General features: G+C 41.5%; 2 protein-coding genes across 2 annotated transcripts in view; one reads left to right on the top strand and one right to left on the bottom strand.

Annotated features, from left to right (window-relative positions):
• Nucleotides 1–5,220, bottom strand: part of col5a3a (collagen, type V, alpha 3a) — a 45,337-nt gene extending 40,117 nt beyond the window's left edge. The window contains 1 exon segment of the mRNA XM_029437893.1: nt 5,027–5,220. Coding sequence (XP_029293753.1) covers nt 5,027–5,111 — 85 coding nt within the window. The 5' untranslated portion in view covers nt 5,112–5,220.
• A 9,459-nt stretch (nt 5,221–14,679) lies between these two features.
• On the top strand, nt 14,680–20,764 carry rdh8a (retinol dehydrogenase 8a). Its single transcript, XM_029437844.1, has 6 exons — nt 14,680–14,785; nt 16,953–17,114; nt 18,221–18,400; nt 19,159–19,252; nt 19,353–19,536; nt 19,682–20,764. Exons 1-6 carry the CDS (start codon nt 14,680–14,682, stop codon nt 19,898–19,900), a joined length of 945 nt encoding a protein of 314 aa, XP_029293704.1. The 3' UTR covers nt 19,901–20,764.
• The last annotated feature ends 6,246 nt before the right edge of the window (nt 20,765–27,010 follow it).

Below are 27,010 nucleotides of genomic sequence, written 5' to 3' on the forward strand. Positions count from 1 at the left end.
TGTTGGCAGATATGGCTCAACATGTTTGAAATACCATTGCAGCATCTCTGAGGACTGATGACTCAGAGAGTTTTCCAATCACACCAAAAGGTCAGAGTACATGGGAAGGAACTGAAACATCCAGAAATTTCACAGACATCTGGCATTTTTGCTTTCTATGAGACAACCATGTCTATCCAGCAACAGAGCTGGCCACAGTGTTCCCGACACTCGAACACTCGGACACTCCACCTCACAGATCACGCTCTATCCTCTGGAAATGCCACCAAACAGTCCACATCTGTGCATCTTCTCTGGCTGCGTGACTCTTGACACAGTCTCTCCGTGCCCTGCGGTCATACAACTCATCACCACTTCAGTTATACATGGACATAATGTGCTCTGTGTTTCTAAAGCAAATGTCTCTGAAGACATTCTTTATGACTCACACCACCTACACTCACAGCTCAGCCTGAAAATACCACTCGCACACAAACAATACTACTCTGTCAAAAACGATTGCTCCTGGGAACTTGGGAATTTTAACAAGAAATAAAGCCAGAACGAATCTGGGCAATTACAATTTCCCATAGTATGTTGGACACACCCTGAGATGAGTGGAGGAAAAGCAACTCTTCTTCTGAAATTCCATTTTCCGTAAAAAAAACTACTGTTTAGTGGGGCATTTCTTCAAAAATGTTAAATGTGACCAGCTGTAAAACATGTGATGATTAATAATAATACAAAACTGGTGACAGATTCAGTTTAAGTGCTTAAATAAATCCACAAACAGCTTCTTCCAGGCTCCACGAAGAACAGCCTTAATCTAATTAGCAGTGGGTGTAACCTTTTGTCTGGGTCACTGCTGTGTGTGGACAAGAACACAATGAGGTGAGGAGAGCTAATGCACGCTCTGAACAGATGAAAAGGTAAACGCATGAAAAGCCAAATAAGATTGATACACTGACTGCACACACAGTCACATTAGTATGACCCTACAGCCTGCACACACTGTTTATATGTAATTATAACGCCCACTGAGGGGGGGAAAACAGCACTTTGGACCTGTGCCCTCGTCAAAATGTCTCTCTGAATCACTGTATTAGTTCGTCTGTCAAACACTTTGCTCTTTTCCTTGTAAACAGAGGTTGTAAAAATAAAGAAGTGTGTGTTAGAAAGGTACATTTACCGTTATATGCAGACATTTGTTGGGCTGGAAGTTTGCAAACTGAGAGGCAGAGATACTCATCACCCTGAATGTGCTTTGTGGTTGGGTCTGCTTTGAGTTATCTCGGAGAGTTTAAAAGCAAGTCAAGTCAGTTGTTGTGTAGTAGATGACTGCTGGGAACAGCTTTTACTCTACCATATTCTGAGGGGTAAAGAAGTCACGAATATTATTAAGGGACAACGAAAGCTATGATAAAAGCGACCAACAGTGTCTTACAAGACTAACAAGTCTTTAATCCATTTTAAGTATGTAGTCTGTAATACCAGAGTATTCGTATTTATTGTCTTTTTCAAAAGTTTGAATGTGTTATACCAACAATTGTTGTAAACATTTATTGTGCACTGTGTTTATCTCATCTGGTTTTACAATCCGAGCATTTCCTCATCATAATAAGTGACCTCACACAGCTCCAGTTTGTGCCTCCACAGAAATACTGTATGCAGGCCACCTCTAACAGATCTCTTTGGACAATATTATTTAAATAATTCTAATTTAATTAACATTATAGGTGAAAAAGTCTTAAATCTTTAAAAGAAATGACAAACAATTTCATTTCAGGGAGCTGTGCTGATGGCTGTATCCTGTTGTTACTGCTGTGTTGAAGCTGCAAGACTCTGGTGGCATCTGGTTCCACATTTCCTTCCAAATCACATTAGCAGCACATTCTTCAATCTCCACAGTTTGTTCTGCTAATGTTTGTTCACAGCATGATGGGCCGACAGGCCAAAACTGCTTGGCCCATAGAGAAAACACCTGCCCCTCAAGGCCCATAACTGAACAGGCACTCCACACACATGTGTACTCATTTACTTGTGAGGATGTTCTTTTCACTGTTGTGACTACAGTACATCCATCCCCTAACCATAATCTCCACTGCATGCCTAACATTAGCCCTTAACCTAGCCTGACACCATTTCTAATAACTAAACTATCTTTAAGAGGTGGGGGGAGGGCTTCAAATGTCCTGATAGTGGAAGATCTTTTTATCATCTTTTATCCTTCTGAGGATATCAGTTCTTCATAAATATGCAACATAACACACCACCACAACAAATACAAACACGAGTGCACACACACACACAACCTCTTATGCATATGTGCGCACATACCTCAGGCACAGAGGATTACCTAGATACAAACATGCAAGCATACACATGACCAAGCCCTTTCAAGTTTCAACCCCAAGCTGTCATTTAGTCTCTCAGACATCACAACATGGAAGCAGCTAATATGGAGTTTAACAGCAGAGCCGGAAAAATTAAAGTATAACACCACGTGTTTGACAGGTGTATACACTTGCTCCTTTAGAAGTTATGTTCCTTTGTGCTTCTGAGGGACACTTAAAAGGAATTCTTCACAAGTCGTGGGCCTCTGTGTCGCAGCTTAGTGTCTAAAGGACACTTGGCAGGTTTAGAGAAGTTGAAATATGAGCCAGGTCACGTCAATGAGGGTAGTATAGTGTGTGTGCATACTGAGGCCTCTACTAAAATGTGCATGTGCATGTGATGGATGACTATGATAAAACCTTTCTGAGGCCCATAAAGTGGGATACAGAGACAGATGACATTTAAGGGGACACTGCAAAGAAATCAGCCCCTCTGATGTCTGCTCATTGCAATTCTACAGGAAGCATCTCCAACTAGTCCCACAGAAAGCTGCTTGAAGCCTCCAGTGATCAGAAACACTGAGCCTTAGAAGCCTGAGGGGAAGGGAGTTACTGGGTTTCTGGAAGCCAGATGTGTGTTGAATGCTATAGATTGCAGTCCGGGCGCCATGAAGTATTTAAGCATAATTTCTAAATATTAAAACCTCGGGGGATTTCCAAATGGTTTGCCTCATCAAGAAGTCTGAGAAGCAGTTTGATATGACACTTGCAGCATCAGCAACTGGGGACAGACATCAGCATCTTTGACACTTTTGATGTTTGATGTTTCTATTACAGCAATACAAACTCGCATAACAGAAGAAAACACTAGAGTTGTAACAGGCGTACAAATCATCTTTTCCTATTCTCTATCCTGCTAAAGTCAGCTGCCTTTTTCATTTGTTTTCATTTGCCACTAATTTGTTGCTGAATCAAAGGCTAACAAGGCTTGCCGTCCTTCCTCTGGGAGTCTGGTGCGGGATTGGCAAGGAGGCTGGATCAAACGGGACACAGTGAGGGGCCTGTACGCACGATTTCCCCTCTGTCATAGAACCAGTCAAGGATGAGGCACTACATAAGCAAGAGTAGAGCGATGATGTAAAAGAAGAAGATAAGGCATATAAAATAAAAACAAACACTCCCTATTCCCAAGCACACGAAAAGAAGGAAAGAAAAAGTGAACGAAAATGTGTTGAGGCAAAAGAACAGAGGATTCGAACTGAAACTAGCTGTGGACGTGTGCTAGAATGATTCACTTCCTGTCAGCAAACATGACTACAAAGTCCTCTCTCATCTCTCTCGAACACACACAGAAAGCATATGGGAAAACATTCTGGCACTGTAATACATGCACACAAAGTCGCACAGACTCAGAGATGCAGACGCATTATCAACCCTATACACATATCTAAGAAGGCCATATCAGCACCACCATATGTCCCGTGCACTTTTAAATCATCTCGGCCTCTCACTTCACAGGCCCTCATTAGAGAGCAGTGGGCGCCACGGCCGCTGTGTCAATTGGATGTGATTATGTCAGTTGGCTCGCTTCATGTCAGCCAATGAATTCCAACCAATTCTGCCAGCCATAAAGTGTGCTAACATGTGGATAGCCATGAGTGAAAATGAGACATCTTTAAGCACTTCTGGTGACCACGGGGTTAACTCCTGCTGTTGAGGCATGTCGGTCCATCAGGGAGTCTCTAAACCGCAGCACCTGCAAGGAAATAGTCTGCTGCCAGTAGGAGATACTCAGGACACGGCCATGGGGCATGGAGGCTTGTGTGGGTGACAGTTAGCAATGTGCCAAATGACATACAGTATGTATACACAAGCAGGTTGTTACTGGCTATATTGGGAACAAGGAAGTCCCAAATTGGGTGCAGCACTTGCTGAACAAGCCTAGAAGTGTAACAAATGTGGACACCAGGACCCTGTGACAGACAGACAGAGACAGCAGTTTGTCAGACCACCTCTTCTTGCAGTTGGATAATTGAAACATTTCTCCAGCTACTTCACTGCTACAAGACATTTAAGACGATTTAAGTGTGTAAAATATAACCTGAGGTAGTAGCCTGCAATAAAACATGTCAAATATTGAAGTGTGCTGAATAATCATAACTAAGGCAGTAAGAGTGTTAGTGCTAAGCGCTTTCACTTAAGACCTATGTGAGCAGAGAGCACATTAAACAGATCCATGACAGGAATTTTAATCTACTCTGTTCAGTCAGTGTTCAGCCATTCACCTCTTTCTCAAGCCAACGTTAAACCTTTTCACAGTAAACCGACGCTGGTCACAAGCAAACTCAAACATGACATCATACATCTCCTGAGGTCGCTGCCAATCTCACAGCTCACCTGACGCAAAAGGCAGGAAGGTACACATTCACATTCAAATCCTTGGAAATGTGTTGGATTAAAATGCAAGCTGGAGCAGAAACACTGAATCAATAAAAAAGAAAATGGTGCTAATTCAGCAATTACTCGGATAGTTAATGTGTATGCATAACGTGTGCATTATATGTGCACGGCTCTGGAGGACCCGACGTTAAAAGACAGTAACGTTGCAGTGTTGGCTGGGGATCAAGTGATGAATGAAGGTGCCTGAAAAAAGTTACGGAAACTTATAGATAGAAGGGACAGTGCATCGTTCATGTTCATACTAGATACTTTACCAGCTTGTGTCGTCGTCACGTGAAGCAGGATGCAAACAAATAGCGGTATTCTCCTGCGCGACCTGCTCCTTGTTAAATGGTCCATCTTTTTAAGCGGAGACCCCCCCCCCTCTGCCTCCGCCACCAGAACTTTATACTGAAGTTATATTTGAAGGAACACAGCAGCCATGCGTGGAGAAAAGGAGAGAAGCCGGTCTGTAGTTCCACTTGCTTGATTGTTGGAGAAGTTTTGTTGTGGTGGCTCCCCTCAGTTTCGCTCTGCCCCTCTAATTCAATTTCTCCCTCTCACCATCCCTCCCTCCCTCCCTCTGCTCTCCACCTCCTCCTCCTCTTCCCTCCCATTAGGACGGTCCCAGGACGCATGGATGGGATGCAATACAACTCCTTAAATCATGTTTATTACCGGCGATAATTTGTGAGGGCTCACTTCTTAAAGGTGGTCATTAGCTAAAGAAGTAACTGTCAGTTTGTGAAGGCTACTATCTTATCCTGAGACTACAACAAGAGGCAGCACCTGAATATATGCTATTAAATTAAACTTAAACAGGATGTCTCAGGGATTGAATGCAGTGACTGTCGGCATAATATTGATGATGCAAAAAGTTATCTTCTTATTTAATTATATAAAAATAACTTATTCTTGTTATTTGATTCCCTGCTAACTTTCACCTGACAGTGACGATCAGAGGTTTCTATAAAACATTTGAAGCTGGAGGATGTAGGCTAGCCAAGCTTTGTACGTCACACACAGCACTAGTTCAGTACATCTCCACATTACAACACCCCAGGCCGGTTCGTGAAGTCAGGATTTTGCAGATCAGTGAAGGTTATCTCCACCATTAGTCTAATCTCTCAGTATCTGTAATGCCTGTTCAGACTGGAGCTTGACCACAGGGAGGCTGGAGGCCGGATCACCTCAGGTTGAACCTGACTTAAAACCTATTATTTAAAACAATTTACTTTAATTGTGAGTGTTCATCTCAGCTTGTGTAGCTCTTTTATGTAGAGAGAGAAAACACCCAACAATAGAAGGTTCCTGTTCTCACAACACGTTTTGTACACGTTTAATTAACCTCATACAAATATTGAAAAGATGTTTGAGTGTGCCTCCATTTTGTATCGGACATGTTTTTACAGGTATAACATTATGAATTGCGTTTGCATTAATCAACAGGAAGATAATAATATTTGCACTGCTGACATGAATGAGCTGAAATGATTGGTTGTGACAAGTCACCTACGTCTTAATACTGCCGGGGACATCTGTCCCAATCATCTGCCAAAACTTAAGCCTAAAGTGTCGATTACCTGTGCAGGCCGACTATAGTCCTGCCAGAAGCCTAATTCATTCTAAGATGACTGTGCAATTCAGTTGAGACATGCTCTAAGATAAGACTTGTAAAGACCTTTTCTAATTGGAAAATTACCAAAGATAGCGTTCATAGAGTCCAAGCTACAACAGGCCTTTGTAAAGTAACTGGAAGCTGTCATCCCAGAGAACATTCAGAGAAAGGAAGCCAAGCCTAATTTCTCGAGGGAGACGAGTTTCAAACCACAGAAAGAGGGAGAAACACACCCATTTAAAAGTCAAATCTTTCTTTAATCCAAAGTAACTGTTGTAACTTCTAGCCAAACCCAATTCTTATGTGCAACTTAATAAACATAAAACATAATCAGTTGTGATGTAAATCCAAACCACGTTAATGCTTCTTCATAGTAAATAGATCATGTAAAAAACAAATGAAGCTTCAGTGACATTATTAAAAACAAATCTTTCTTTAAATTCTTCAAAATAAGGAGCGCTCTAGTAAAATGAAACATTTGCAACATGTTGGAGAACATGTCGCAGAGTGTTTAGAAAGAACATAAAAAGCGATGGGAGTTGGAGATGTGAGGAGGTTTGACAGAAACACTGAGATAACTGGACAGATTGAGGTTGATCTGGAAGGTAAACACCAGACCCCCTGACCTCCCACCGTGTCCATTCTCAATACCAGCTTAGCCCGCCTGAGTCAGGGCCACATTCCTAACAGCTTTTAGCAGATAGTTACTAAGAGTGCAGTGGGTAGTCTGAGCTCTGGGTGAGAAATATTTCCACAGCATGTGCTATGTACTTTTGTCCAACTACGGGACAATTTAAAGATAATCAATATTTAGAACACACAACAAACAATAAAATAAATTAAAAACTTTCTAATTCACAATGAGTTTTTCATCAAACGTGCATTGATTGAGGACCCAACACATACATTTAAATTAGTCCACATGAAGTGACCGTAATGTGCAGGATAATTACAATTACAATCCATTTGTCTCACGCCAGTAGTTTGTCAGCTTTTATTAACCAAGAGGGTTTCATAGATCAGACTGATAATGATTAATGTAAGGTAAATAGATGAAGCCTCTAGACAGTGCTCAACATGGAGAATGAAGTCAGTTCTTTCTCCTAAAGGAATGATCCGCAGAAACCAACAGAGCAGCTTTGCTTTGTACTCACTTACAAATCATGTGGAAACACCAAGATACTAAATTATACTCCATATGTGTTTGGACATGTAATGATGGATAAACGAATACAATAAAAAAATCACAGAAGTTTGGCAGGAGATGAATCTATCACATATTTTGTCGAAGGAAAAGTAGCTTGAGGATGAGTCTCTGTATTTTCCACCATTATAATGTGACTCTCCTGTCATTGTAATTGACTTCTTCCCTATTTCCTCAGAACTACACAAGTTCTGCTTCCATTATTGAAGTTTAAGGTCCATCTGGTATGGTGTTACAAATTGGAAGTATCTCTCCCTCCCTCTGCAGGTCATTCTGTGCTGATAAATGATGGTGGACTTTTCTTATCATTGAATCGCTAAGAGGGTAATCTATCATCGCCACATTTTGGGCCCTTGGAGACATGAAACTTTATTAATCCTCAAGAGGAGCTGATGAGCGTTTAGGATTATAGTCCCTATGGGCTTTCAATTTAGCCTGCCTCCGGTCTTCTCCTTGTGTTGAAGAACATGCCTGAACAGGACGACAGGCCAACTGTCAGGGAAAGTATGCATGCACAGTTGCAAAGGAAGAGGCAGCTGACTCTTTCAGCTTGCCAAAAATTGATTTATGTATATGTTTAAAAGGGAAAATACCCGTTTATCTCTTATTCAGTCAATATGAGACCACATTAAATCATTTCAGATCTTACACCACTGCTTCCTAATGGCTTGTGATGTCATTTAGTTATATATTGTGTGATAAACAGTTTTATGACTTTCTGTCACTGTGAGGATTTAAAGATGAGTGTGAATGATGATTGTGTATCCATGTGTGTGTTCTGTGTGTGTGTGTGTGTGTGTGTGTGTGTGTGTGTGTGTGTGTGTGTGTGTGTGTGTGTGTGACTTCATATCACCATTTATAGCAGAATTATGAATGAGCCTTAGATAACACATGGAGATTCTAACAAGCAGCCAATATCTGTATGCAATACATGGAAGGAAATGTTTATCCATATGGTCTCACTGCTAATCGTGGAAACAATTTTTCTTTTATGTGGGATTGTGTCAAATGTGTGATTTGTCAGATTTGTCAAAACAAGAAAAATGTCTCACATCAAAGAAGACAAGAACACAGGTACTGCATAGATGAACATTTAGCTTGTGGGGGGAAATGTGGAGTAATCTGTCAGAGGCTGGTTAAACCCCTGATCTATGGAAGCACCTGAAGAGAAATGTGATTGTGCCACCCACTGACTGCACATGATAGTATCTCCATATATCAGAGAGCATATGTTCTTACATAAGAGGTTACACCAAACCACACCCTGTGATACAAATCTATCCTGCAACAGGTATTCTGGGTGGGCAGCGTGTGCACATCAGACACGATAAGATTGGCAGATTGGTATTTAATCACTGCTGCACTTAATCCAATCATTATCAGTATTTGGAAATGTAAAAAGAGCCTGTGTTCTTGAACCTCATGTAAAGAAGCCAGATCACCATCAGAACTAAAGCAGGGATTGAATGCAGGGCTGTGTTTTCAGACATATTTCTCCACACAGTCAGTTGCTTAACCCTGCTGTTAAGTTGCCAAACCAGGGATGTGACCATGAGAAAGTGTGTGGAAATGTTCCCTTTTTGCACTGGGCCAGTGAGGGGAACTGCCAGTCTGGTGATAATTATAGTATTGAGAGATGACGGGAGACTAAACTAATTAACATCTAAGGACCATGTCTGTGAAGTGAACTGCTCAAACGTATAGACTAAATAAACTCACTCTGCTGTGCATCCTCCTCTTCACTGTTACGGCACAAAACACAGTGATTGTGTTATGATCTAAATAACAAGGCGGTTAGGTTGAAAAGTGGTATTTTCAGGGGCACTTAAGGTAAATCCAAACAGTGACGCCAATTATGATTCAAAGCAGCATTTCTTTGAACTTTCGTTCTGTGTAGATGACATTTGAAATTCTGTTTGAGGTCCCCATCACACCAGTTCTTTTAGTCTTAGACCTTTGAATGAACATAATTTCATTTGCAATATAAAATGTAGAGCGGAAAGAGCAGAATAAGCAAATGATTTGTTAAGAGGAGTTCTGCAACATGGTGCCACAGCGGCTAAGTGGACAGCCCCCCTGGGAATCCATCTGTGTACTTTCTCAGATGTAACTGGCACCATGCTGTTGTTTCTCTTTGCTTTCTGTGTCTGCTGCCAGAAAGCCTCTGAATAACCTTTACGTTTGCTATATGTTTCCATAAAGAAATGTGGTGCCACAAGATTTGTCTGACATCATGTCTAAATCTACAAGAACAAAATAAATGTTTGAGTCCAATCTTCATTTCACTGTTTGAGTAATGCTTTTCAACAGGCCTGTGTGAATGACATATAAAGATGAGCTGTAACGCTATTAATATATAAGAATATCGTTAGCTGGTGCTAAGAAAGGCCACAATATGATCTTCAGAGTGTCATTGCTTAATGTTCATTGTGTGTTTTGCAGCTGCAGCAACAGGTTTTACTCTCCTCTTTTGCTGCAGCTCGTGGGCTTCTCTTTCAGCACTCTCTCTCAATTAACTGTGTTCTCTGTCTGCCTTAAACACTTTCCCAGCTCACTCCTTTCGAAGTCTTTGCACCCATTCTTTCTCTGTTTTTAAGTCTCCCTCCCGCCCACCGACCCCCAGCTACTCTTTTCCTTTTCGTCCCTTTTATTCTCATGAAGTTTGCATTCCACACCTCCTCTGCAGACTGCACACAAAAGAGCAGAAAGCGCCACTCCTGACCTGTGGCAAACATTCCAGTCCTCTCGGCCCTTTCACACAGCCAGAGTCCCTTATCCTTCCAGTAGCATCAGCCAGAATGTCTCTTGTCCAATGCTACTGCACGGAGATGCCACCAACAGGAGGGCCATGCAAATCATGCATAAAAACTGTTTATTTTAAAGTATAAAAAATGTTAAGGGAATATTGAAAATGCTTTCGTTTGTTTTAACAAATATGTTCATGTGCTTTGTACCTTATTATCACACAGACCATCTTTAATTATGATGAGTGAAAACAGACTTTATAAGGTCAGCTGGGAAACCAGTGAAGGTTCCAGGAGCATCTGCTCATGTATCCTTAAAGTCAGTACACAGGAAATTATCTATTAAACTATAAAAGAAGGGTTAGAAGACATGGGGGTGTCATTGTTTATGACTTGGACTGATGATGTGGGCTCAGGGCACAGCTGGAGTGTGCTCAGAGGAGTCAGAGGGAACAGGTGAACGCTCCGATGAAGGATGTTGAAAACGTGCTACAAGGAGGGATATATATGCACAGAGATGCAGGAGGGAAAGTGAATAGGGGAAAGTTGGAGGTGCAAAAGGGAGGAGGGTTTATAACAAGTCATTAAAAGCAGAGAAAGCATGTTGCGTGAAAAAACATGTAAGGGCTTGTGTTATCCCTCCTCCTTGTCTCGTTCCTTCTTCTTTCTGTGTCTTAGTACCTCAATCTTCTGAAATTCCACAACAATAGCTCGGAGGCTGGTGGACATCACTGTCTGTCCAGCACCCTTCCTCATCTCCATCCACACCTATCCACTTTCTCTTAACGAGGTACACACCCTGACCGTACTCCAGCAGCACTTTTAGTGCCATATCCACTGGTGGACAGCTTTCTACTGAGTCTTACGTCTATTAGTTTTTACTTTCTTGTTTTGCCATAATAGTATAGTTCAACCAGACGGACGATTGAAAGAGACAAAGATTCCTCTGAACAACAGCTCAATAAGAATAGAAGAAATGACCAGTCATTGGATAAATAAACCAGAAGCTTAGCAACATAATGTGTGCAGATTTAAATAGGACCAGGTTTCAGTGTCACATGCTCAATAATGCCGAAACAAGCTGGAATTAACAGGCATTACTTTATTAAACCAGATAGCCCAGAGAAAAACAGGTTCCAGGTTGTTGTGGTTCAAAAATGATCGATGGTCACTTGTGCTTTTCTGGACTGGAAAACAAATTCAAAATCAAAGGGTACTTGGGGGGAACAAATGGTTACAACAGTGTTCTGCCCCGTCATGCAACACTGGGGACATCGACTAAATGGAAGTTTTAATTATTTAATTAATCTTCATCTTTTGGGGCCAAACTATTTCAAGTATAAATGATACATTTGGTGTCCAAATTATACTGTTTTTATCTCTGCTAAAAAAGCCATTATTGAAGGAAAGAAGAAAAACAACATGTAAAATACAACAACAAGTATTTACAACTTTTGAACAGCAGTGTAATCAGTATATATAATAATAATAATACATGTGTATGTATAGGTTTAACTGACTTTAAATGAATGATTTGATAGCAGAATAGCCTTAGTGCCACTTGTATTAATAGTGTACAGGGTCAAAGACACTCTTTTTTATATATGACTATTATTTGGCTGCTATTCTAAGATCTATCTTTTTAATGGTCACACATGCAGAGCACACACAGTGAAACTTGTGCTCTGCTTTTAACCCATCCTGGTACCAGGAGTCTACTACTAGGAGCAGTGGGCAGCTCATAGGACAGCGCCTGGGGAGCAATGGGAGGAAGGGGGATGTCCAGTGCCTTGCTCACAGGCACCACAGCAGGGCAGGAGGTGAACTGGGACCTCTCCAAGTAGCAGTCACACTCCATTTGTTTTAGGTTGGGTCAGTGACTTGAATCATCAACCCTATGGCTCACAGTCCAAGCCCCTCCTGACTGAGCCACTACCGGCCTCAACTTGGAGGTCACTAATGTATAAATTCTGAAACGTAGCCAAATATAAATATATAAACTAAAATATCAGTGCACTGGATGTCGTTTTGCACATTGTCAGCTTGGATTTAAAGCTGCTTTATCTGACAATGGAAAATATACTTTTATTATCTCATTGTAAACTTCTGCTTTCTGGTTAGAGAAATAGGTCATAGCTTAGGGATGTTCTCAATAAGCAGACATCAGCTTTGTTAGACAGCAAGAGGAAATTGGGCCTGAACTTTATGTAAGCTGACAGTCTGCTCTCTGTTGTCAGCATAACAGACAGTTTACCACAAGCAGTGATGATTGGATGAAGATTTTTACATTACCTATTCTCATATTTTTTATAAGTACTTTAGGTTGATTTCTTTCCGAGCAAGACTAAACCTGTCTTGACACCGTCAGCCTGCTGGTCCTTGGCTGACCCTTGATGGATCAGGCCAGGACTCCCATCGGGAGTATCCCTTCAAAGTTATGATGGAAATGAATAGCTGCTCTTAATTATGATAGTAACCTTAGTTTACCCTCAGAGGAGACCATCAGGCTGGAAAACACAGGAACCCGTCCCTGTCCTCTCCCTCTGTTCCCTCTGCTGCTCTGTGAGTGTGTGAGTGTGTGAACTCTGCTTTCACCTAATCTCTTGTCTTGTCCATATAGTGACCTTAAAGCTTCACACCGTGTTAACATGTTAAAATGGGAATGAGGTTAAAGGGGTTAACCATGGAGGAGGATTAAAACAGGGGGACCTATAGTCATCATCGTGGGTTTGCAATATGTTTTAAAGGGCAGAAACGGGGAGGGGGACCAACAGAGAATACACCCAAACTTATATATCATATTTGTCCAAACGAGAAACAAAAGGCTCCTGAGCTGAGAAGATCCATCATCATAATCCCAGCACAATACAATTCTTAAAAGAAACGAAATAAACGTGTTAATTTCTCCAATGAATGCATTAGGAGTTATTGGGGAAACTAGCATTGGTGTTTGAAATTTCTATCATATAAAGTTGGCAAATCATCCCATAAGTAAATGCAAAAACAGTTGTAGTGAGTTAAAAGAGAAAGACATAAATCACTTTTGTGGTAAGTAATAAATTACTTTCACTAATCACTTGCTCACTAATCACTCCATGTTGCTCTTTGGACCTCCACTTATCCCTCCGTGAGGGTTATGAGGATCAGTCTTAGAGAAAATAGAAAACAAACAGTTTGCATGTGGTTGCATCATATTTAGCAACAAGTCTACCGTCGGCAGACTCTGGCTCTTGCACTATGGCCTTTCATCAGAGAAAAAAAAGTATTTCTGGTTTGAGATCTTATCAGAGGCACTTTGACTCCTTACAACATCCATCAAGAAGAGTCACCATAACAGAGCCTTGCTAATGGCATCACTGTCAAACCAAACTAAGACAGCTGATAGCCAATCTCAGACCATTCTTCTTACATCCGTATATTATTTCAATATTTAGATTACAGGGATATAATTAGCATGTTCTTTGTTGATAAGGCATTATGCATTCAGTAAGCCTGAGTGCTTCTTAAATATGATGCACCGTTCCTTGCCAGCAGATGGCAGTACAATGCAGCGCATTAAGTTACTTTAATCATTACTTTCCAAAATTAAGGTAAGCAGTTGGATGACCCTATAGTTTTATAAATAAGTCAACTACAGCCGATATATATTAATATATGTGTATCTATGGCCTGGACAACAGCAAAGAGCATAGCATAATAGTATTGTTGTTTTTTTAGTATGATTATTAAAAAATAATAATAATATATGTGTATTAGTTATGTTTATATGTGCAGTCCAAATATGCAATAGCTCATTTAAAATGTTGTGTTAAATTGAATTAACTAATCTAATTGTATTTTTTAAATATTAAATCATTAAAAAGAAAATTTGGGATACCAGTAAAATAGCCTATATCATGGTAAAACTTCCGAATAAGTCATATTAAGAATATTAACTGTAACATAGTAGTGAATCAGGAATACCATCAGGTATGAACAAACTATCGTGTGACTACTGTATGAACGTCACAGCTATTTGTTGTTGGGGTCACCAGCTCAGAAATCAAATAAGCACTGCCCCCTCTACTACACGCACGTGCGCGCATGCACGGACCACACACATTTAAAAGGAATTAACTTCATTTTCAGAGCAGGCGGCACCGATCAAGTTTAAAATATAGTCTGCAAGGGGGTGTTTGCAATGCCACGTCTTTTTTTGGTTTGTGATTTTATTGAACATGTGACTGAATTAGAGGCTCACATGGCTGCGGTGGTTGCATGATCCGCTTTACTTTTTTAAAGTCCGGTGATCGGTAGCTCCCTCGGCAGCGACCATCCAAAGCAGAGGACCGCTGAAAAACACAGCGCCTACCCGGACAAATCATGGCGAACAGCGGGCAGAAAGTTGTGCTAATCACCGGCTGCTCCTCCGGCATCGGGTTACGAATCGCCGTCACGCTGGCCAAAGATGAAAAGAAGCGTTACCATGGTAAATGCGCTTTCTTCTACATTGTTTCTTTGATCGGACCTATTAGTAGCGAGCCTATAACAGTGTGGTTCGCTTGAAACCCTATTCCGTGTTTACTTTTCCCCTGCAAAGCTCTGCTATTGCACCAATCCTCCTTTACGCACACAGTTCGGTTGAGTTTCATGCGCAACTCTCCGTCTTAACGCAAATAAGGGATTTGGTGTAGTGTCCATATCCATATCCTTTTGTAAGGACTGGGATTCAGTTGCCCCTTTGGTTCAACAATTATCATCTGAAAGCGCAATGTCTAGGGTAGGGCTCTGCAAGGATGCCGCTTTCCAGGCGGAATCATAAAAGGAGTCTTGTCAGTTCTCTTTCAAGTGACTTCCCCAGCACAAAGCCTCCTTTTATCGCAGTGTATTGTAGACCGCCTGCGCCGGTTTAGTGCCGTGTCTAATGTGCCTATAGTCCCCTCACTGGAGCGAGTGTTGAAAGGGGGACAAAGTTTGAGACCTGTACAAGCGAGGGTTCACTCTAAAGCAAGGGCCTTGTTTGAAGTCTTCATTGGTGCACAGTGGAGTTAGGGTGTCCCACTTTGACATTGTTGGTCTGTGCGTCTCCTCTCCTGCTTCCCAGCCATCGTTAATGTCACTCTAGGAATTGGAGATCCAAAACTTTTCCATGTCATGGAGCCTCAGACCGAATTACATTAGACCACCTTCCCACCCCCCACCCCTGTTGGTAGGAGTTTGCCTTCAAGACCCCCCTTGTTGCTAGACGTGACTTTATGCTGAATAACATCATTGGCTGTGGGCTTGCAGTCAGTGAGTTGTGAAACCCATGATTTCAGCAGTCGTCTTATACATTATCTTATTTAATTTGTTTCAGCCAAATTAAGGTGTTACTGCCCCCCTTTTGCCACTTTAGGAACCACAGTGTAAGGTTTAGTAAAACTTTTGTTTTTCCTTTGGTGGCCAGCAGGATCTGATGGGATTTATTACCGTGAAATAGATGAGCAAAACAAACTGCTCCCATAACACTGGTGTGAGCACCTTTTTCACAACGTGACCTGGTTTCAATAAGGCCACCTCTGAGCAGTGGAGCTGATTTGCCCTTTTTCCCAGGCTCTTTAGGAAATCCAACAGAGATTAAATATTGCATTGTGCATAAAGTAATAATTAGTTGCAGTAACATGCACCAAACTCAGAAAACCCCCCAAAAGACCTCTGTGTTTGCAATGCAATGTGGTTCATTCAAGAATGTTTAAGCAGCCCAAGAGTAATTCCTGCAGGAGCCAGAAGAACAATGGATCTCTTGTTCACTTCTCGACCAATAAACTAATCTATTTGTTGCCTCATGGACACACAGCTCTCAAATCATAAGATCAGACTGAATTAGACTTCATGGAATAAGTTTCATGACACTTACACTTTTTTAAAATGGGCCTAGTTTCATTACTACACATCATGAAATGATACATCAGAAACATCAGCATGGCAATGCAAAACCTCTAGAGCACAGCTACCCCTCTTTTAACTTAATCATCCAACTCTGTCTCTGTCCAGACAAGAACATGGTGACTGTTTGCCTTTGTCTGTCAAGGACAACAGGTAGATTCAGATGAATGTGTGAAAGAGGTTGTTTACTCCTACTGATCATTTGCCATTGTGCAACAGCACTGTCTCTCTTTTCTCTGCTAGATAGCGTCAGTCAGCAATGTGTTAACACGACACACGACATGGAAGAAACCATGAAAGCCAAGTCAACACTGTGCTGACAGCTGCTGTCGCTGGTCATGATAAGTTTCTGTGCTGCATGTGGGCTAATGTCACCCGGTGTCTAAAGTTCAGAGGAAATCAATTATGTGTCCTGTAAACTGACAGGCGTGGTCATTGCTAGGACCTTTGTCCTGCACGTCTGACTCTGACACAACTGTGTGTGTGTGTGTGTGTGTGTGTGTGTGTGTGTGTGTGTGTGTTATGGAACTCATTTAGTGTGGCCACAGATCAGAGGTTTCAAAGTACAGTGAGTCACTACATCAGAATGTCAACGGGTCAAGACTACATAAAATAATCATTTATGATGTTCTACTTTACTGTGCAACTCTAAAGAACGTTCTGGTATTAAGTTTGAAGCCACATTATGCAAGTAAAATAATATTCTCCACTCTTCTGTCTCTCCCTATCAGTCATTGCCACCATGCGGGACCTGAAGAAGAAGGACAAGCTAGTGGAAGCAGCAGGAGATGCATATGGCAAGACCTTGATGTTGCTTCCACTAGACGTGTGCAGTGACGATTCAGTCAAGCAGTGCATCAACAATGTCAAGGACCGCCATATTGATATCCTGAGTGAGTGGGACACACCTGAAACTAGGCCTGCATCTCTTATGTGATCCCTTCCCCGGCCTTGAATGACATTTGATCTACCCCCTTTGTGTGGATAAACATATATTTGTGTCTTTGTCTTTTATCATATATTTTTAAAACAATTGATCAATATATATATATAACTTAAAGCCATTAAGTTATGTACTGACTACATGATCTTATTAATTTTCTTAGTCTGTTTGTAAGAATAATAACCGGATGCATAGAACACTAATTTGAACCTTCCCACGATAGTAACCCTTTTTTTTTTTTTTTTAAACACAAACAGTAATGTCATACTTTCATGAGAGAGAGAGAGTAACAGTAAACATCTAACAGACTTGTCAAGTGGAAAAGCAAAATATCACAGTACAGTGTTATGACTGTAATAATATCACAACTTCAGGACAAAGTTCTTGAAATAACTGAAATGTTTTGGTGGTCACTCTCTTGTAGCGCTGTCCTCCATGGTTTTACATTTGACCTAAAGACTACCATACTGACACCCTGAGTGTGTGAAGAATAGCTTAAGTCTGCAGCTCTTTAAGCCCATAACACCTTCCTTTTCTGAAGCAGGGTCCTTACAGCTAAAATAAAGCAGACAATGTATTTCGAAACCCAGAAATCTCAGCACGTGTATTAATTGGACAATCACTCCATAAAAAAATAATTTTATGGTTATTTGGTAAATCGAATGTGGCTACATTAATCATTTGTTTCAGCTCTTGTGTTCAATCCATTAGTCCGGATAAAGGTTCTATTTATAAACCTGCCTCCATCTCACTCTAAATCGAACATAACATCACACATCCCACTTCAGCTAATTACTCAAGACCCAGAGGCCCTTCAACATGGACTGGTGTTACATCACGCCTCTCTGTTGTCACACACTGACATCTGGTGGCAATATCAAGAAATACAATCTGTAATCCACCAAAGAGGGATCTATTCTTGTAGAAAGGCCATGAGCAGTGCATACAATACCGATATTACTTCATATTAAATCAACATATCTTAACCCTTTTGATAATTGCAATGTTGGTGATGCAAGCAGTTTGTCATCCCTGCGTCTGTGTGTTTCCCGTCAGTCAACAACGCAGGCGTGGGCTTGCTGGGACCTGTGGAAAGCATCAGCATCGAGGAGATGAAAAGAGTGTTTGAGACCAACTTCTTTGGTGTTGTTCGCATGATCAAAGAAGTGATGCCTGACATGAAGAAGAGGCGTTCAGGGCACATCGTGGTCATGAGCAGTGTCATGGGTCTGCAGGGTATGATTTGTGTGTGTTTACCGATGCAAAAATAAAATCTGCAATCCAGTTAAATCATATCCAGGATGTGTTTTAAGACTTTGAAATTGACATCACACTTGCAATACTATTGATATAACTCGATTATATTAAGCTCAGTTTAAAAGCAGAAGAATTGATTTCTAAATGTCTGCCAGCTACAAGATATACATTCTTTTGGGCAGACCAGGGGACAGTCCGAGCTCATTGAGCTGTAAATCATGGAGTGTTTTCTGTGCTTTAGTGTCTATTAAATTAGTGAAGTAAATCCAGTTTATAATACCATGCAAAACAATTTTAGTACCACTTATCAAACTTGAAACATTATCATTTCATTGAACTTTATCACACGTAGAATCACTTTTTGAAACACTGAACACTGATTTGTTTTTTAATCTCGATGTAATCGTCTAAAATGTAAAGTGTTTTCCAATAGCAGTACTAAATATTCTGTATCTAAAGGCTTAACTTAACTTAGCTGTCTGCCTATGTCTTATATTTCCAGTAAAGGTTTGCTGACCTGACTTTGCTGACCTGACAGAAGGGTTAAAGTTAAAGAATATCACATGCACAAGAGGCTGAACTGACTTTCATATTCCGTCTGCCGCTTGTATTGTCCTAAGTGACGTCTATCTGTTACTTGGTTGGTTACTTAATGTTGAAGTTTGACACATGTCTGTTGTTAATTGAGTAATTTGATAATGCAATGATGCCTGTATCTCTCCATTTTGTTGATCTAGGAGTAGTGTTCAATGATGTTTACACTGCCTCTAAGTTTGCCATGGAGGGTTTCTGCGAGAGTATGGCGGTGCAACTGATGAAGTTCAATATCCGGTAAGATTACCCTCTTTCCTCTGTTCTTCCTTTACATCTGTCTTTGCTTTGTACTGTGCATGCTCCCTCACGGGCCTTTCTGCATCTGACGCCCTCACAGGTTGTCCATGATTGAGCCTGGCCCAGTGCACACTGAGTTTGAGACAAAGATGATGGAGGACGTGGCCAAGATGGAGTATCCAGGAGTAGATGCCGACACAGTCCGTTATTTTAAAGATGTTTACCTGCCATCATCCATAGATATATTTGAAGCCATGGGCCAGACGCCAGATGACATAGCCAAAGTAAGGGATTTCACATTTTACCGATCTATTTCAGGATTCAAGATTCAATGTTGTGTGTCTGTCATCAGTAAGTGGTACAAACATTCAACCAGCCTGCATAGCAATGCAATCAGTGGAAACTTTCTTTTGCTTCTCGTCTCTCCAGTGCACTAAAAAGGTTATTGAGTCAAACAGCCCTCGCTTCAGGAATCTCACCAACAGCCTCTACACACCAATTGTGGCCTTAAAGTACGCCGATGAGACTGGTGGCCTGTCTGTCAACACCTTCTACAACCTACTCTTCAATTTCGGCCCTCTCATGCACATCACCATGAGCATCCTCAAGTGCCTGACATGCAGCTGCCTGCGTAGACGCACCATCTAATCTAGATGAAGAGGGTGTCCAAATCCTGCCCCTTACCCTTACCCTCCCAGTTTGTTGACCCCCACCAAGTTCCAAAGCCCTTTTCCTGAGGTTTTGGGCTGAACAGATAGACTAGAGCCAGTAACCCTGGAGAGAGGAGGTGCCTTTCTAGTTCAAAGACACTACCATGATAAGCTTTGCCAGAAAACATGCACAATTGCACACATTGTCACAGAGATGTTGTATGCAGGATGACCTCATGTACTCACACACACACACACACACACACACACACACACACACACACACACACACACACACACACACACACACATGCACACCCACAGAGAAACATACATACACAGAAATACAAGCAACACACACATTGGATTATTGTACATATTTACTATAAAGCTAAGTTGACACCTTAGTCAGATATAGCGTGGTTATATAGTGGTTAGATGTCTATATTGTTTAAATGAGAGCTTCCAGACAGGACATGAGATACGAGCCCCATGGACAGACAACAAAGCACAAACAGATGTACTCAGTAACAGAGAGAAACAATAAAGCTATAGAGGAATAATAATGCTATAACTTGTAGCCTAGATAACTGTACACTCAGGCTCACCACAGTTATAACATGTCTGACAGAGACAGAGAGAATATATCTACTTTTATTGTGTTGTGCCTTTAATTTCATGTTTTCCTTTGCGTAGTGTTCTCATGGTCATAACTGCTGTTAAATCATATTTTAAATGTTTTGATAATCGGAATGTCTTTGTTTTTCAAGGTTTGTGAAGGGGTGGGTCAGATATGTGTATGTATGTATGTATGTGTATATGTCTATCATCTTGATTTAAAAATAAACAGAATTCTGATTTACCCTCAAAGGTATTTTTTTGTTTTTTCAAGGATGTACATTATTTTTTTATTTTTTTCACTTTGAATAATAATCTGTCTTGATACTTTACTGTAAATTCTACAAGGTTTTTCTCCCCGTCTGCAAGACTCCTTGTGTACCAAGAGGGGGCAGTATTTCACTGTGTTTTCCCTGGTGGCCAACCTATGGATTTCACAGGCTCACCAGCAAGCAGAGCTGGAGCTGTAGTGTAAAGGAATTTGTCCTAAGTGGCTAGACAAGTTCAATATAGCTGAATAATTTTACAAAAAAAATTTGCAGATTTATTTCATACATTGTATTTGTAACAGTAGTCAACATAAATTCTTACTGATCATTTTGGAAGGTTAATTTGGAAGATAAATATTCCTTGGTGGTAAGCATCAACAACCGTATCTCAGCTAACAGAGATATTAAGATATTCGGACCAAATTCAGGTGAAGACACACATAATGCTTCGAACAGAGCACGCACTTGTTTTTGTATGCATTTGTCTGTGCACATACGCACACATTAGCAAGTGTTGCATGCGTGTGTGTGTGTGTGTGTGTGTGTGTGTGTGTATGTGTGTGTGTGAATGTGTTGTATGAGCACGTCTATGGGCCAAGTTAGTGATCTGTTGATGGATATAAAGAGGTCATGGCCTGTTCCCCATCAAACCCCTCCCTTGAACCCCCACCCCTCTCACACACACACACCCTGCTTTGTGCCGTGTGAGAGAATGTGACCTGGTTCCCATCCCTGAGGAGGGGTGAACCCTAATGACGGCCTCCTCAGACACATTGCGTAGCGCTGAGCCTCCCTCTCCAGCTGGCCCCCTCAACCCATAGGACCGGGACCCCCGGGTCCACACTGGGAGAAGCCTGCGCTCTGGCCTGTCTGCACACACCCTGTCCCATCCCATTCTGCCATGCCCTGCCGTGCCCAGGCAGGTTACACTGGCAGACTGCATGGAGCTCATCACCAGAGGACAGTGCAACTGGTTGCAGACCTGTAGTTTCTGTGCAATGTACAATGAGTGCAGCGCCTCAGCTCTGTGTATGTGTCTTCATCAGAGGCGACAGCTCCGCACAATGGAACAAAGACGCTGTCAATCACAATCAAATGGGTGTGCGCGCTGGGTGGGGGGTGGTTGGGTGGAAGGGGAAGGAGGGTAGGAGGTTGGGGGAGGAGTCTGTGTGTCTTGAATGTTTAGGGGGATGCCAAGACCCAATGTGGGACGCTGAAGGCTAAGGGCAGGGGGTGGGTGGGGTGTTTGTGGCAGTGAGGGGTGGGGGTGTGTCGCATTTGGGAAGATGAGAACTGGGGTGCCCAGGCCTGAATGGAAGACCTGTTTACTAATTGAATGAACACAGGAGTTACAGCAAAGTCTCATTAAACAAGAGGTCCTATCAAACCATTGTTGTGTACCTTTGTTTCACAATCAAGAACATAATTGCGGTATAATGAGGGCAGCGTGACGTGGTTAGGTCTTCCCTTAATTGTAACCCTGTCATAATTTCTGAGCCACTAAACATGCATAGGCTCTGTCTTCATGTACTCTTGCTGTGTACTGACAAACAAGCCTCTTACATTTTTAGACAGTGAACATGAGTAGAGAGAAGGAAAAAAGGGGAACCTCAAAAGTTATCTTTGGCATGTCTGTGTAGGATACATTCTTTTGAAATCTGTCTGCCTTCTCTGTCGCCGGGAATTGCTTGTTCAGTGATTTTACCGCATCCTCCTTTCACTGTCATCAACACCAGAAGACCACACCTAAGCCTGACTAAGAGAGTGATGAGATAGACTAGGGAGTCAGAGATCAAAAACTGGAGCTGCAGAGGTCAGGAAATTGTGAGAACTGAGTTGTGAAAATGGGAAATAGAAAAGAAGAGAGGGGAAAGTGTGAAAGAAGCAGATGAATCAAAAACAAAAAGACAGAAAGGTCTGGGTGCTGTGGCATGCTGGCATTAAGTGGAGCTGATGTCTAGACAGGGTGCTTCAGCCTGATCCCAGGTCAGGATGGATCAAAATGTGTCTCCACATGTTTTTGTTATTGCTTGTCTCACAGTGAATGATTCTTTCTGAGAAAATCTCACAAACTTCTGGCAATATATTTAAGACTGATGAAAGCTGGAAAAAAAAGGTGGAGGTCAGCCACAATTTAACATGGCTGCATGTGATTGGAGATGTAGCCACATGGGACTTATTACTACCCATAAAGCTGATCTGGGGTCTGAGGGGAGCTATCAATCTTTATATGGTCAAAACAGGAGAAACCCGAGTTGCTCTGTGGCTGGCCTGTAGCGGCCATGTTCATTAGGGCACCAGAGGCCACAGGGAGAAACAAACACACAACGTCTATCTCTCCTTCTCTGTCCGTTCCCTTTCTCTTTCCTTCTCACTCACTCTCTCTGAGGCCCACTGTCTGTCTGCTTTTCCTCTGTCCATCTCCATAACTCCGCTGTGCAGTGACCTCTCACAGACCCAACATGGGTCACTTGTTTATTCACACATGGAGAGGGGGGGTCATCATCTCTCGTTCTGAGTAGAGCTGCTTGTTTGCGAGGCCATTCAGGATCGTTCGGAGGTCAGGACATAAATCAAAAGAATCTTGGCTCTAGCTGGCCAGTCATACACATTGTTTTACAGACACAGAACCACTATTGTCACTATCATTACAACATTAGTGTTGTCCCCTTTCCCTACTGCTCTTCCAGAACATAAACAATCCAGCAGGAATTTCCCGACTCATGTTGCCCACTACCGAATCGTTTTGTTCCGGTCTGTTCACTCTCTCACAACTACCAGTTCCAGTGACTGTGAAACTCTGTGATTAGAGGTTTCATTCTGTGTACAAGCATTATAATTGTCAAACAAGGGGATGATGGTTGATTGTGCTGGGCTTTTAGATGATGTAATCTGAGCTTGGGTAACATGATCCTCTTGTTTTCATTGTGGACAATGAGGTAAGATTGGTGTAGTATTCTACAAGAGGAGTCTGACAGCAAAGCTGCTGATTTCAATACGCAGATTTTGCCAAAAACCTGAAACTCCTGTTTGTGGGCAAGTCAAGCGGAAGGGCATGACAGAGTAGAAAAAGACAAAAAGCAGAAAAATTAACTCAACAAACAAACTACACTTTTCTCACCATCCTGTGAACTCACATTTCTTCCTGTAACATATCATCTTTCTTTGGGTTTCTAACCTCTTCCACCATGGATCAGTTGTTTCTCTCTTTCAATGTTGTAATTAGACGTCTGGGAATCTAGTGCGGAGAAGCATTTATATTTTTAATTTAGAGGAAAAATAAGCATATGATTTGCTTTCTGGTTTGACCGACACCAAGGAGGGAATATTTCCATCCAAGGGATGATTATCTTTTTAATTTGGTTCCCAAGGATGGCTGTGTTTTTCTCTCTTATACCTCTGTCAGCGCCTGAGTGAGTTTACTGATTGTTTATATGGATGTGTGTATGAGTCAGACAGAGAGAGAGAGAGAGAGAGAGAGAGAGAGAGGACTCAAAGACAGATACAGAGAAGAGTGGCGTTGATAGGTAGATGGATAGAGAGAGAGAGAGAGAGAGAGAGAGAGAGAGAGAGAGAGAGAGAGAGAGAGAGAGAGAGAGAGAGAGAGAGAGAGAGAGTCTTTGTTTGAAAGTGACCTCATCAAGGAGTCTATCAGTATTGAAGTTCGTCCTTGCTTGGCAACCCTGGCTGTATCCCAGCCTTATATCCCTGCCAGAGAGAAAGCCTCTCTCCGTCAGCTCTGCCATGGATCTGATGATCTATTCACTGTCGCCAACCGTAAAGATGAGAAACCCAACAGGGTGCGGGCACGCCCATGCCAGGAAGCCTGTCTTAGCCCAAAGAGCCCACATCATTGTTTATTCAGCTTTAGTGCATCATATCTTGGCAGACAGGGGGGAGAGGGAATAGATGTTAAAAAATGTGCTTTAAGAAGCAAACACTTAAATATAAGGAATAATGAAAGTGGTTCTTTTGCACACTTTCATGTCCATAGACTCCAAAATCAGTAGGAATTTTAGTCATCTGCTTCATTCAAGAGCAAAGGAACGGTAAACTTTATACTGAATTAATGGATCCACGAGGCTGATTTTTTTCCCTTCATCAAAACAAAAGAATGCCTCCGTCTATTGACCGTGAAAAGATGTTCATAGATTTGTCCCCACTGAAGAGATGTCTTTGTTGGTTATCTCCATTGGTGAGCCGCCTCCATTTGGCTCAGCCTAATCAGAACACAAACACGCCTCTGTCATTTGGCTGCTCTCCCTCTCCCCCTCCATCTCACCCTCTCTCAGTCTGTCTCTTATTAACTAACACTACAAATTAGATTTTCTATTTCTCCCTCCTCAATTCATTTTCACTTCTATCTTTTAATATCCCCTCTCATGCTAATGCTTAATTATGGATGTGTGTGTGCGCTAGAATAAAAATCACACTACACTGTTAGTCTCTCTCCAGCCCTCTTCCTCCCACCTTGGTCTCTGATTATTTTTCCCTCTTTCATCTTCCTTCCATCGAATCTAATCATCTACATGGTGTGTGTCTTTCTCTGCGGCACAGACTCTCAGGCCTGGCATAAATTAACTCTGCTTGTCTGTGCACAGCCTGGTTTCGGTTGCCGCAGGGGAAGTGTTGCAACGTAAAGAGAATCCCTGAGGGAGTAGACTTGTGCTGGATTGCTGATGAATACGGGGTAATCACATCCTGGATAGATTCAAGATTATTCACCACACAAAAGAACAACATATACAACCACGCCGCTGGAGAAAAAGTGAGAGTCCAGAATCAGAACTGAATCATTTTAAACTCCACTTCTGTAAAAGTTATTCACGAGATGATCATATGTAGTGCACAGAGTTTAAAGTGTAAACACACTACATTTGGAACCTGAGACTAAATCACTCAAACATAAAAACTACAAGCAGGTTTTTTGCTTGCACTCAGTTTGTAATTCTAAATGTCACTCATTAGAGAACACTGCGTACAGTAGTTGTTTCTTTACATTCATCACAATCCTATTTTTGTTTGGAAGTCACTGTCATTCAAAGAACTGTATGCACCGCTGGGCCTGCACTTCTGATTCCTATAAGAGCTCTTGTCAGTGTTCAAAGGTAAATGGCAGCCAGCCCTATGGTATGCACATATGCCTGCTCTTTAGGCAATGGAGGGATGTGGTCATTTTGATGTGGCCACTATCCAGAGCTGGATGCATTACTCTGGGTTCTGCGTGCTGTCAATGAATACATTAGAAATCGTTTTTGCTGCACAACCTATTGCTTTTTCTCTCTTTACATTTGTCCTTTTTGTTTTAGGTCTAGATTTGTTGTTACAGCATTTTGTTTGTGTATTTAGTGTTTATTTCCAGCAGTCATTACAATCTTTTACTAACACTAAAAATGTAAGAAAAATTCAACTTAAAGAAAATGAGTGAGTAGTTGCTTCAACCTTACATAACAGGCCTACATTTCAAATGAATGATACATCTCAATTTTGTGTTTTAATAATATTATTTGTAAGCAGGCTACTGTTTCATATTGCAAGTAGTACAGTATATCAAGTAATGCAGTTTGTGGTTGTGTTTTATTGCTTTGTGTGTAGAGTTTTGAGCCTTTTTTGTAAAGATTCATGTTAATAATTGTTTTTTTAAAAGCAGCTATTACTGTAAATATATCCTATTCCTCTTCTCAATAAAAATCTAATTTTCAAAACACTTCAGAGTAAAACAGAAACTGTGACTCATCTTTCATTCACCTATCACTTCTTTCAAAATTCACGAATGCTTTACTCTCTCCAAGTCAACCAGCAGCCAAACTGCATGTGCAGTATCAACAGCCCACAACAGACAACAACACATCGTAGACAACTGGGTTCTTTCAGGATGAATTATCCATGTTCTCCCCGTGTTCTCCTCAGTTTCCTCTGGGTGCTCCAGTTTCCAACCACCCTAAAAAAAACACTTGCATATTAGGAAATATGAACACTCCTGCCATTTCCCTGAAATGCTACTAGCCGCAGAACTGGAATTGGTCCCCGGGAACTTAACTGTAGCTGCCCCACTGCTCCTAAATGAAATAACGTCTAACCCAGAGGACACATCGTGCCGCAATGACTCGTAAAGAAAAGTCCTTTTACTGTTGTATCATTTTGTATGTTTTGGACTGACACAAAAGCACACCAACAGTGCCAGTGTTGTTTTGTAATGCAATGATTCTCCCAAATACAAA

Source organism: Cottoperca gobio, chromosome 8 (assembly GCF_900634415.1).
Source record: "Cottoperca gobio chromosome 8, fCotGob3.1, whole genome shotgun sequence".
In the NCBI taxonomy this organism is placed as follows: domain Eukaryota; kingdom Metazoa; phylum Chordata; class Actinopteri; order Perciformes; family Bovichtidae; genus Cottoperca; species Cottoperca gobio.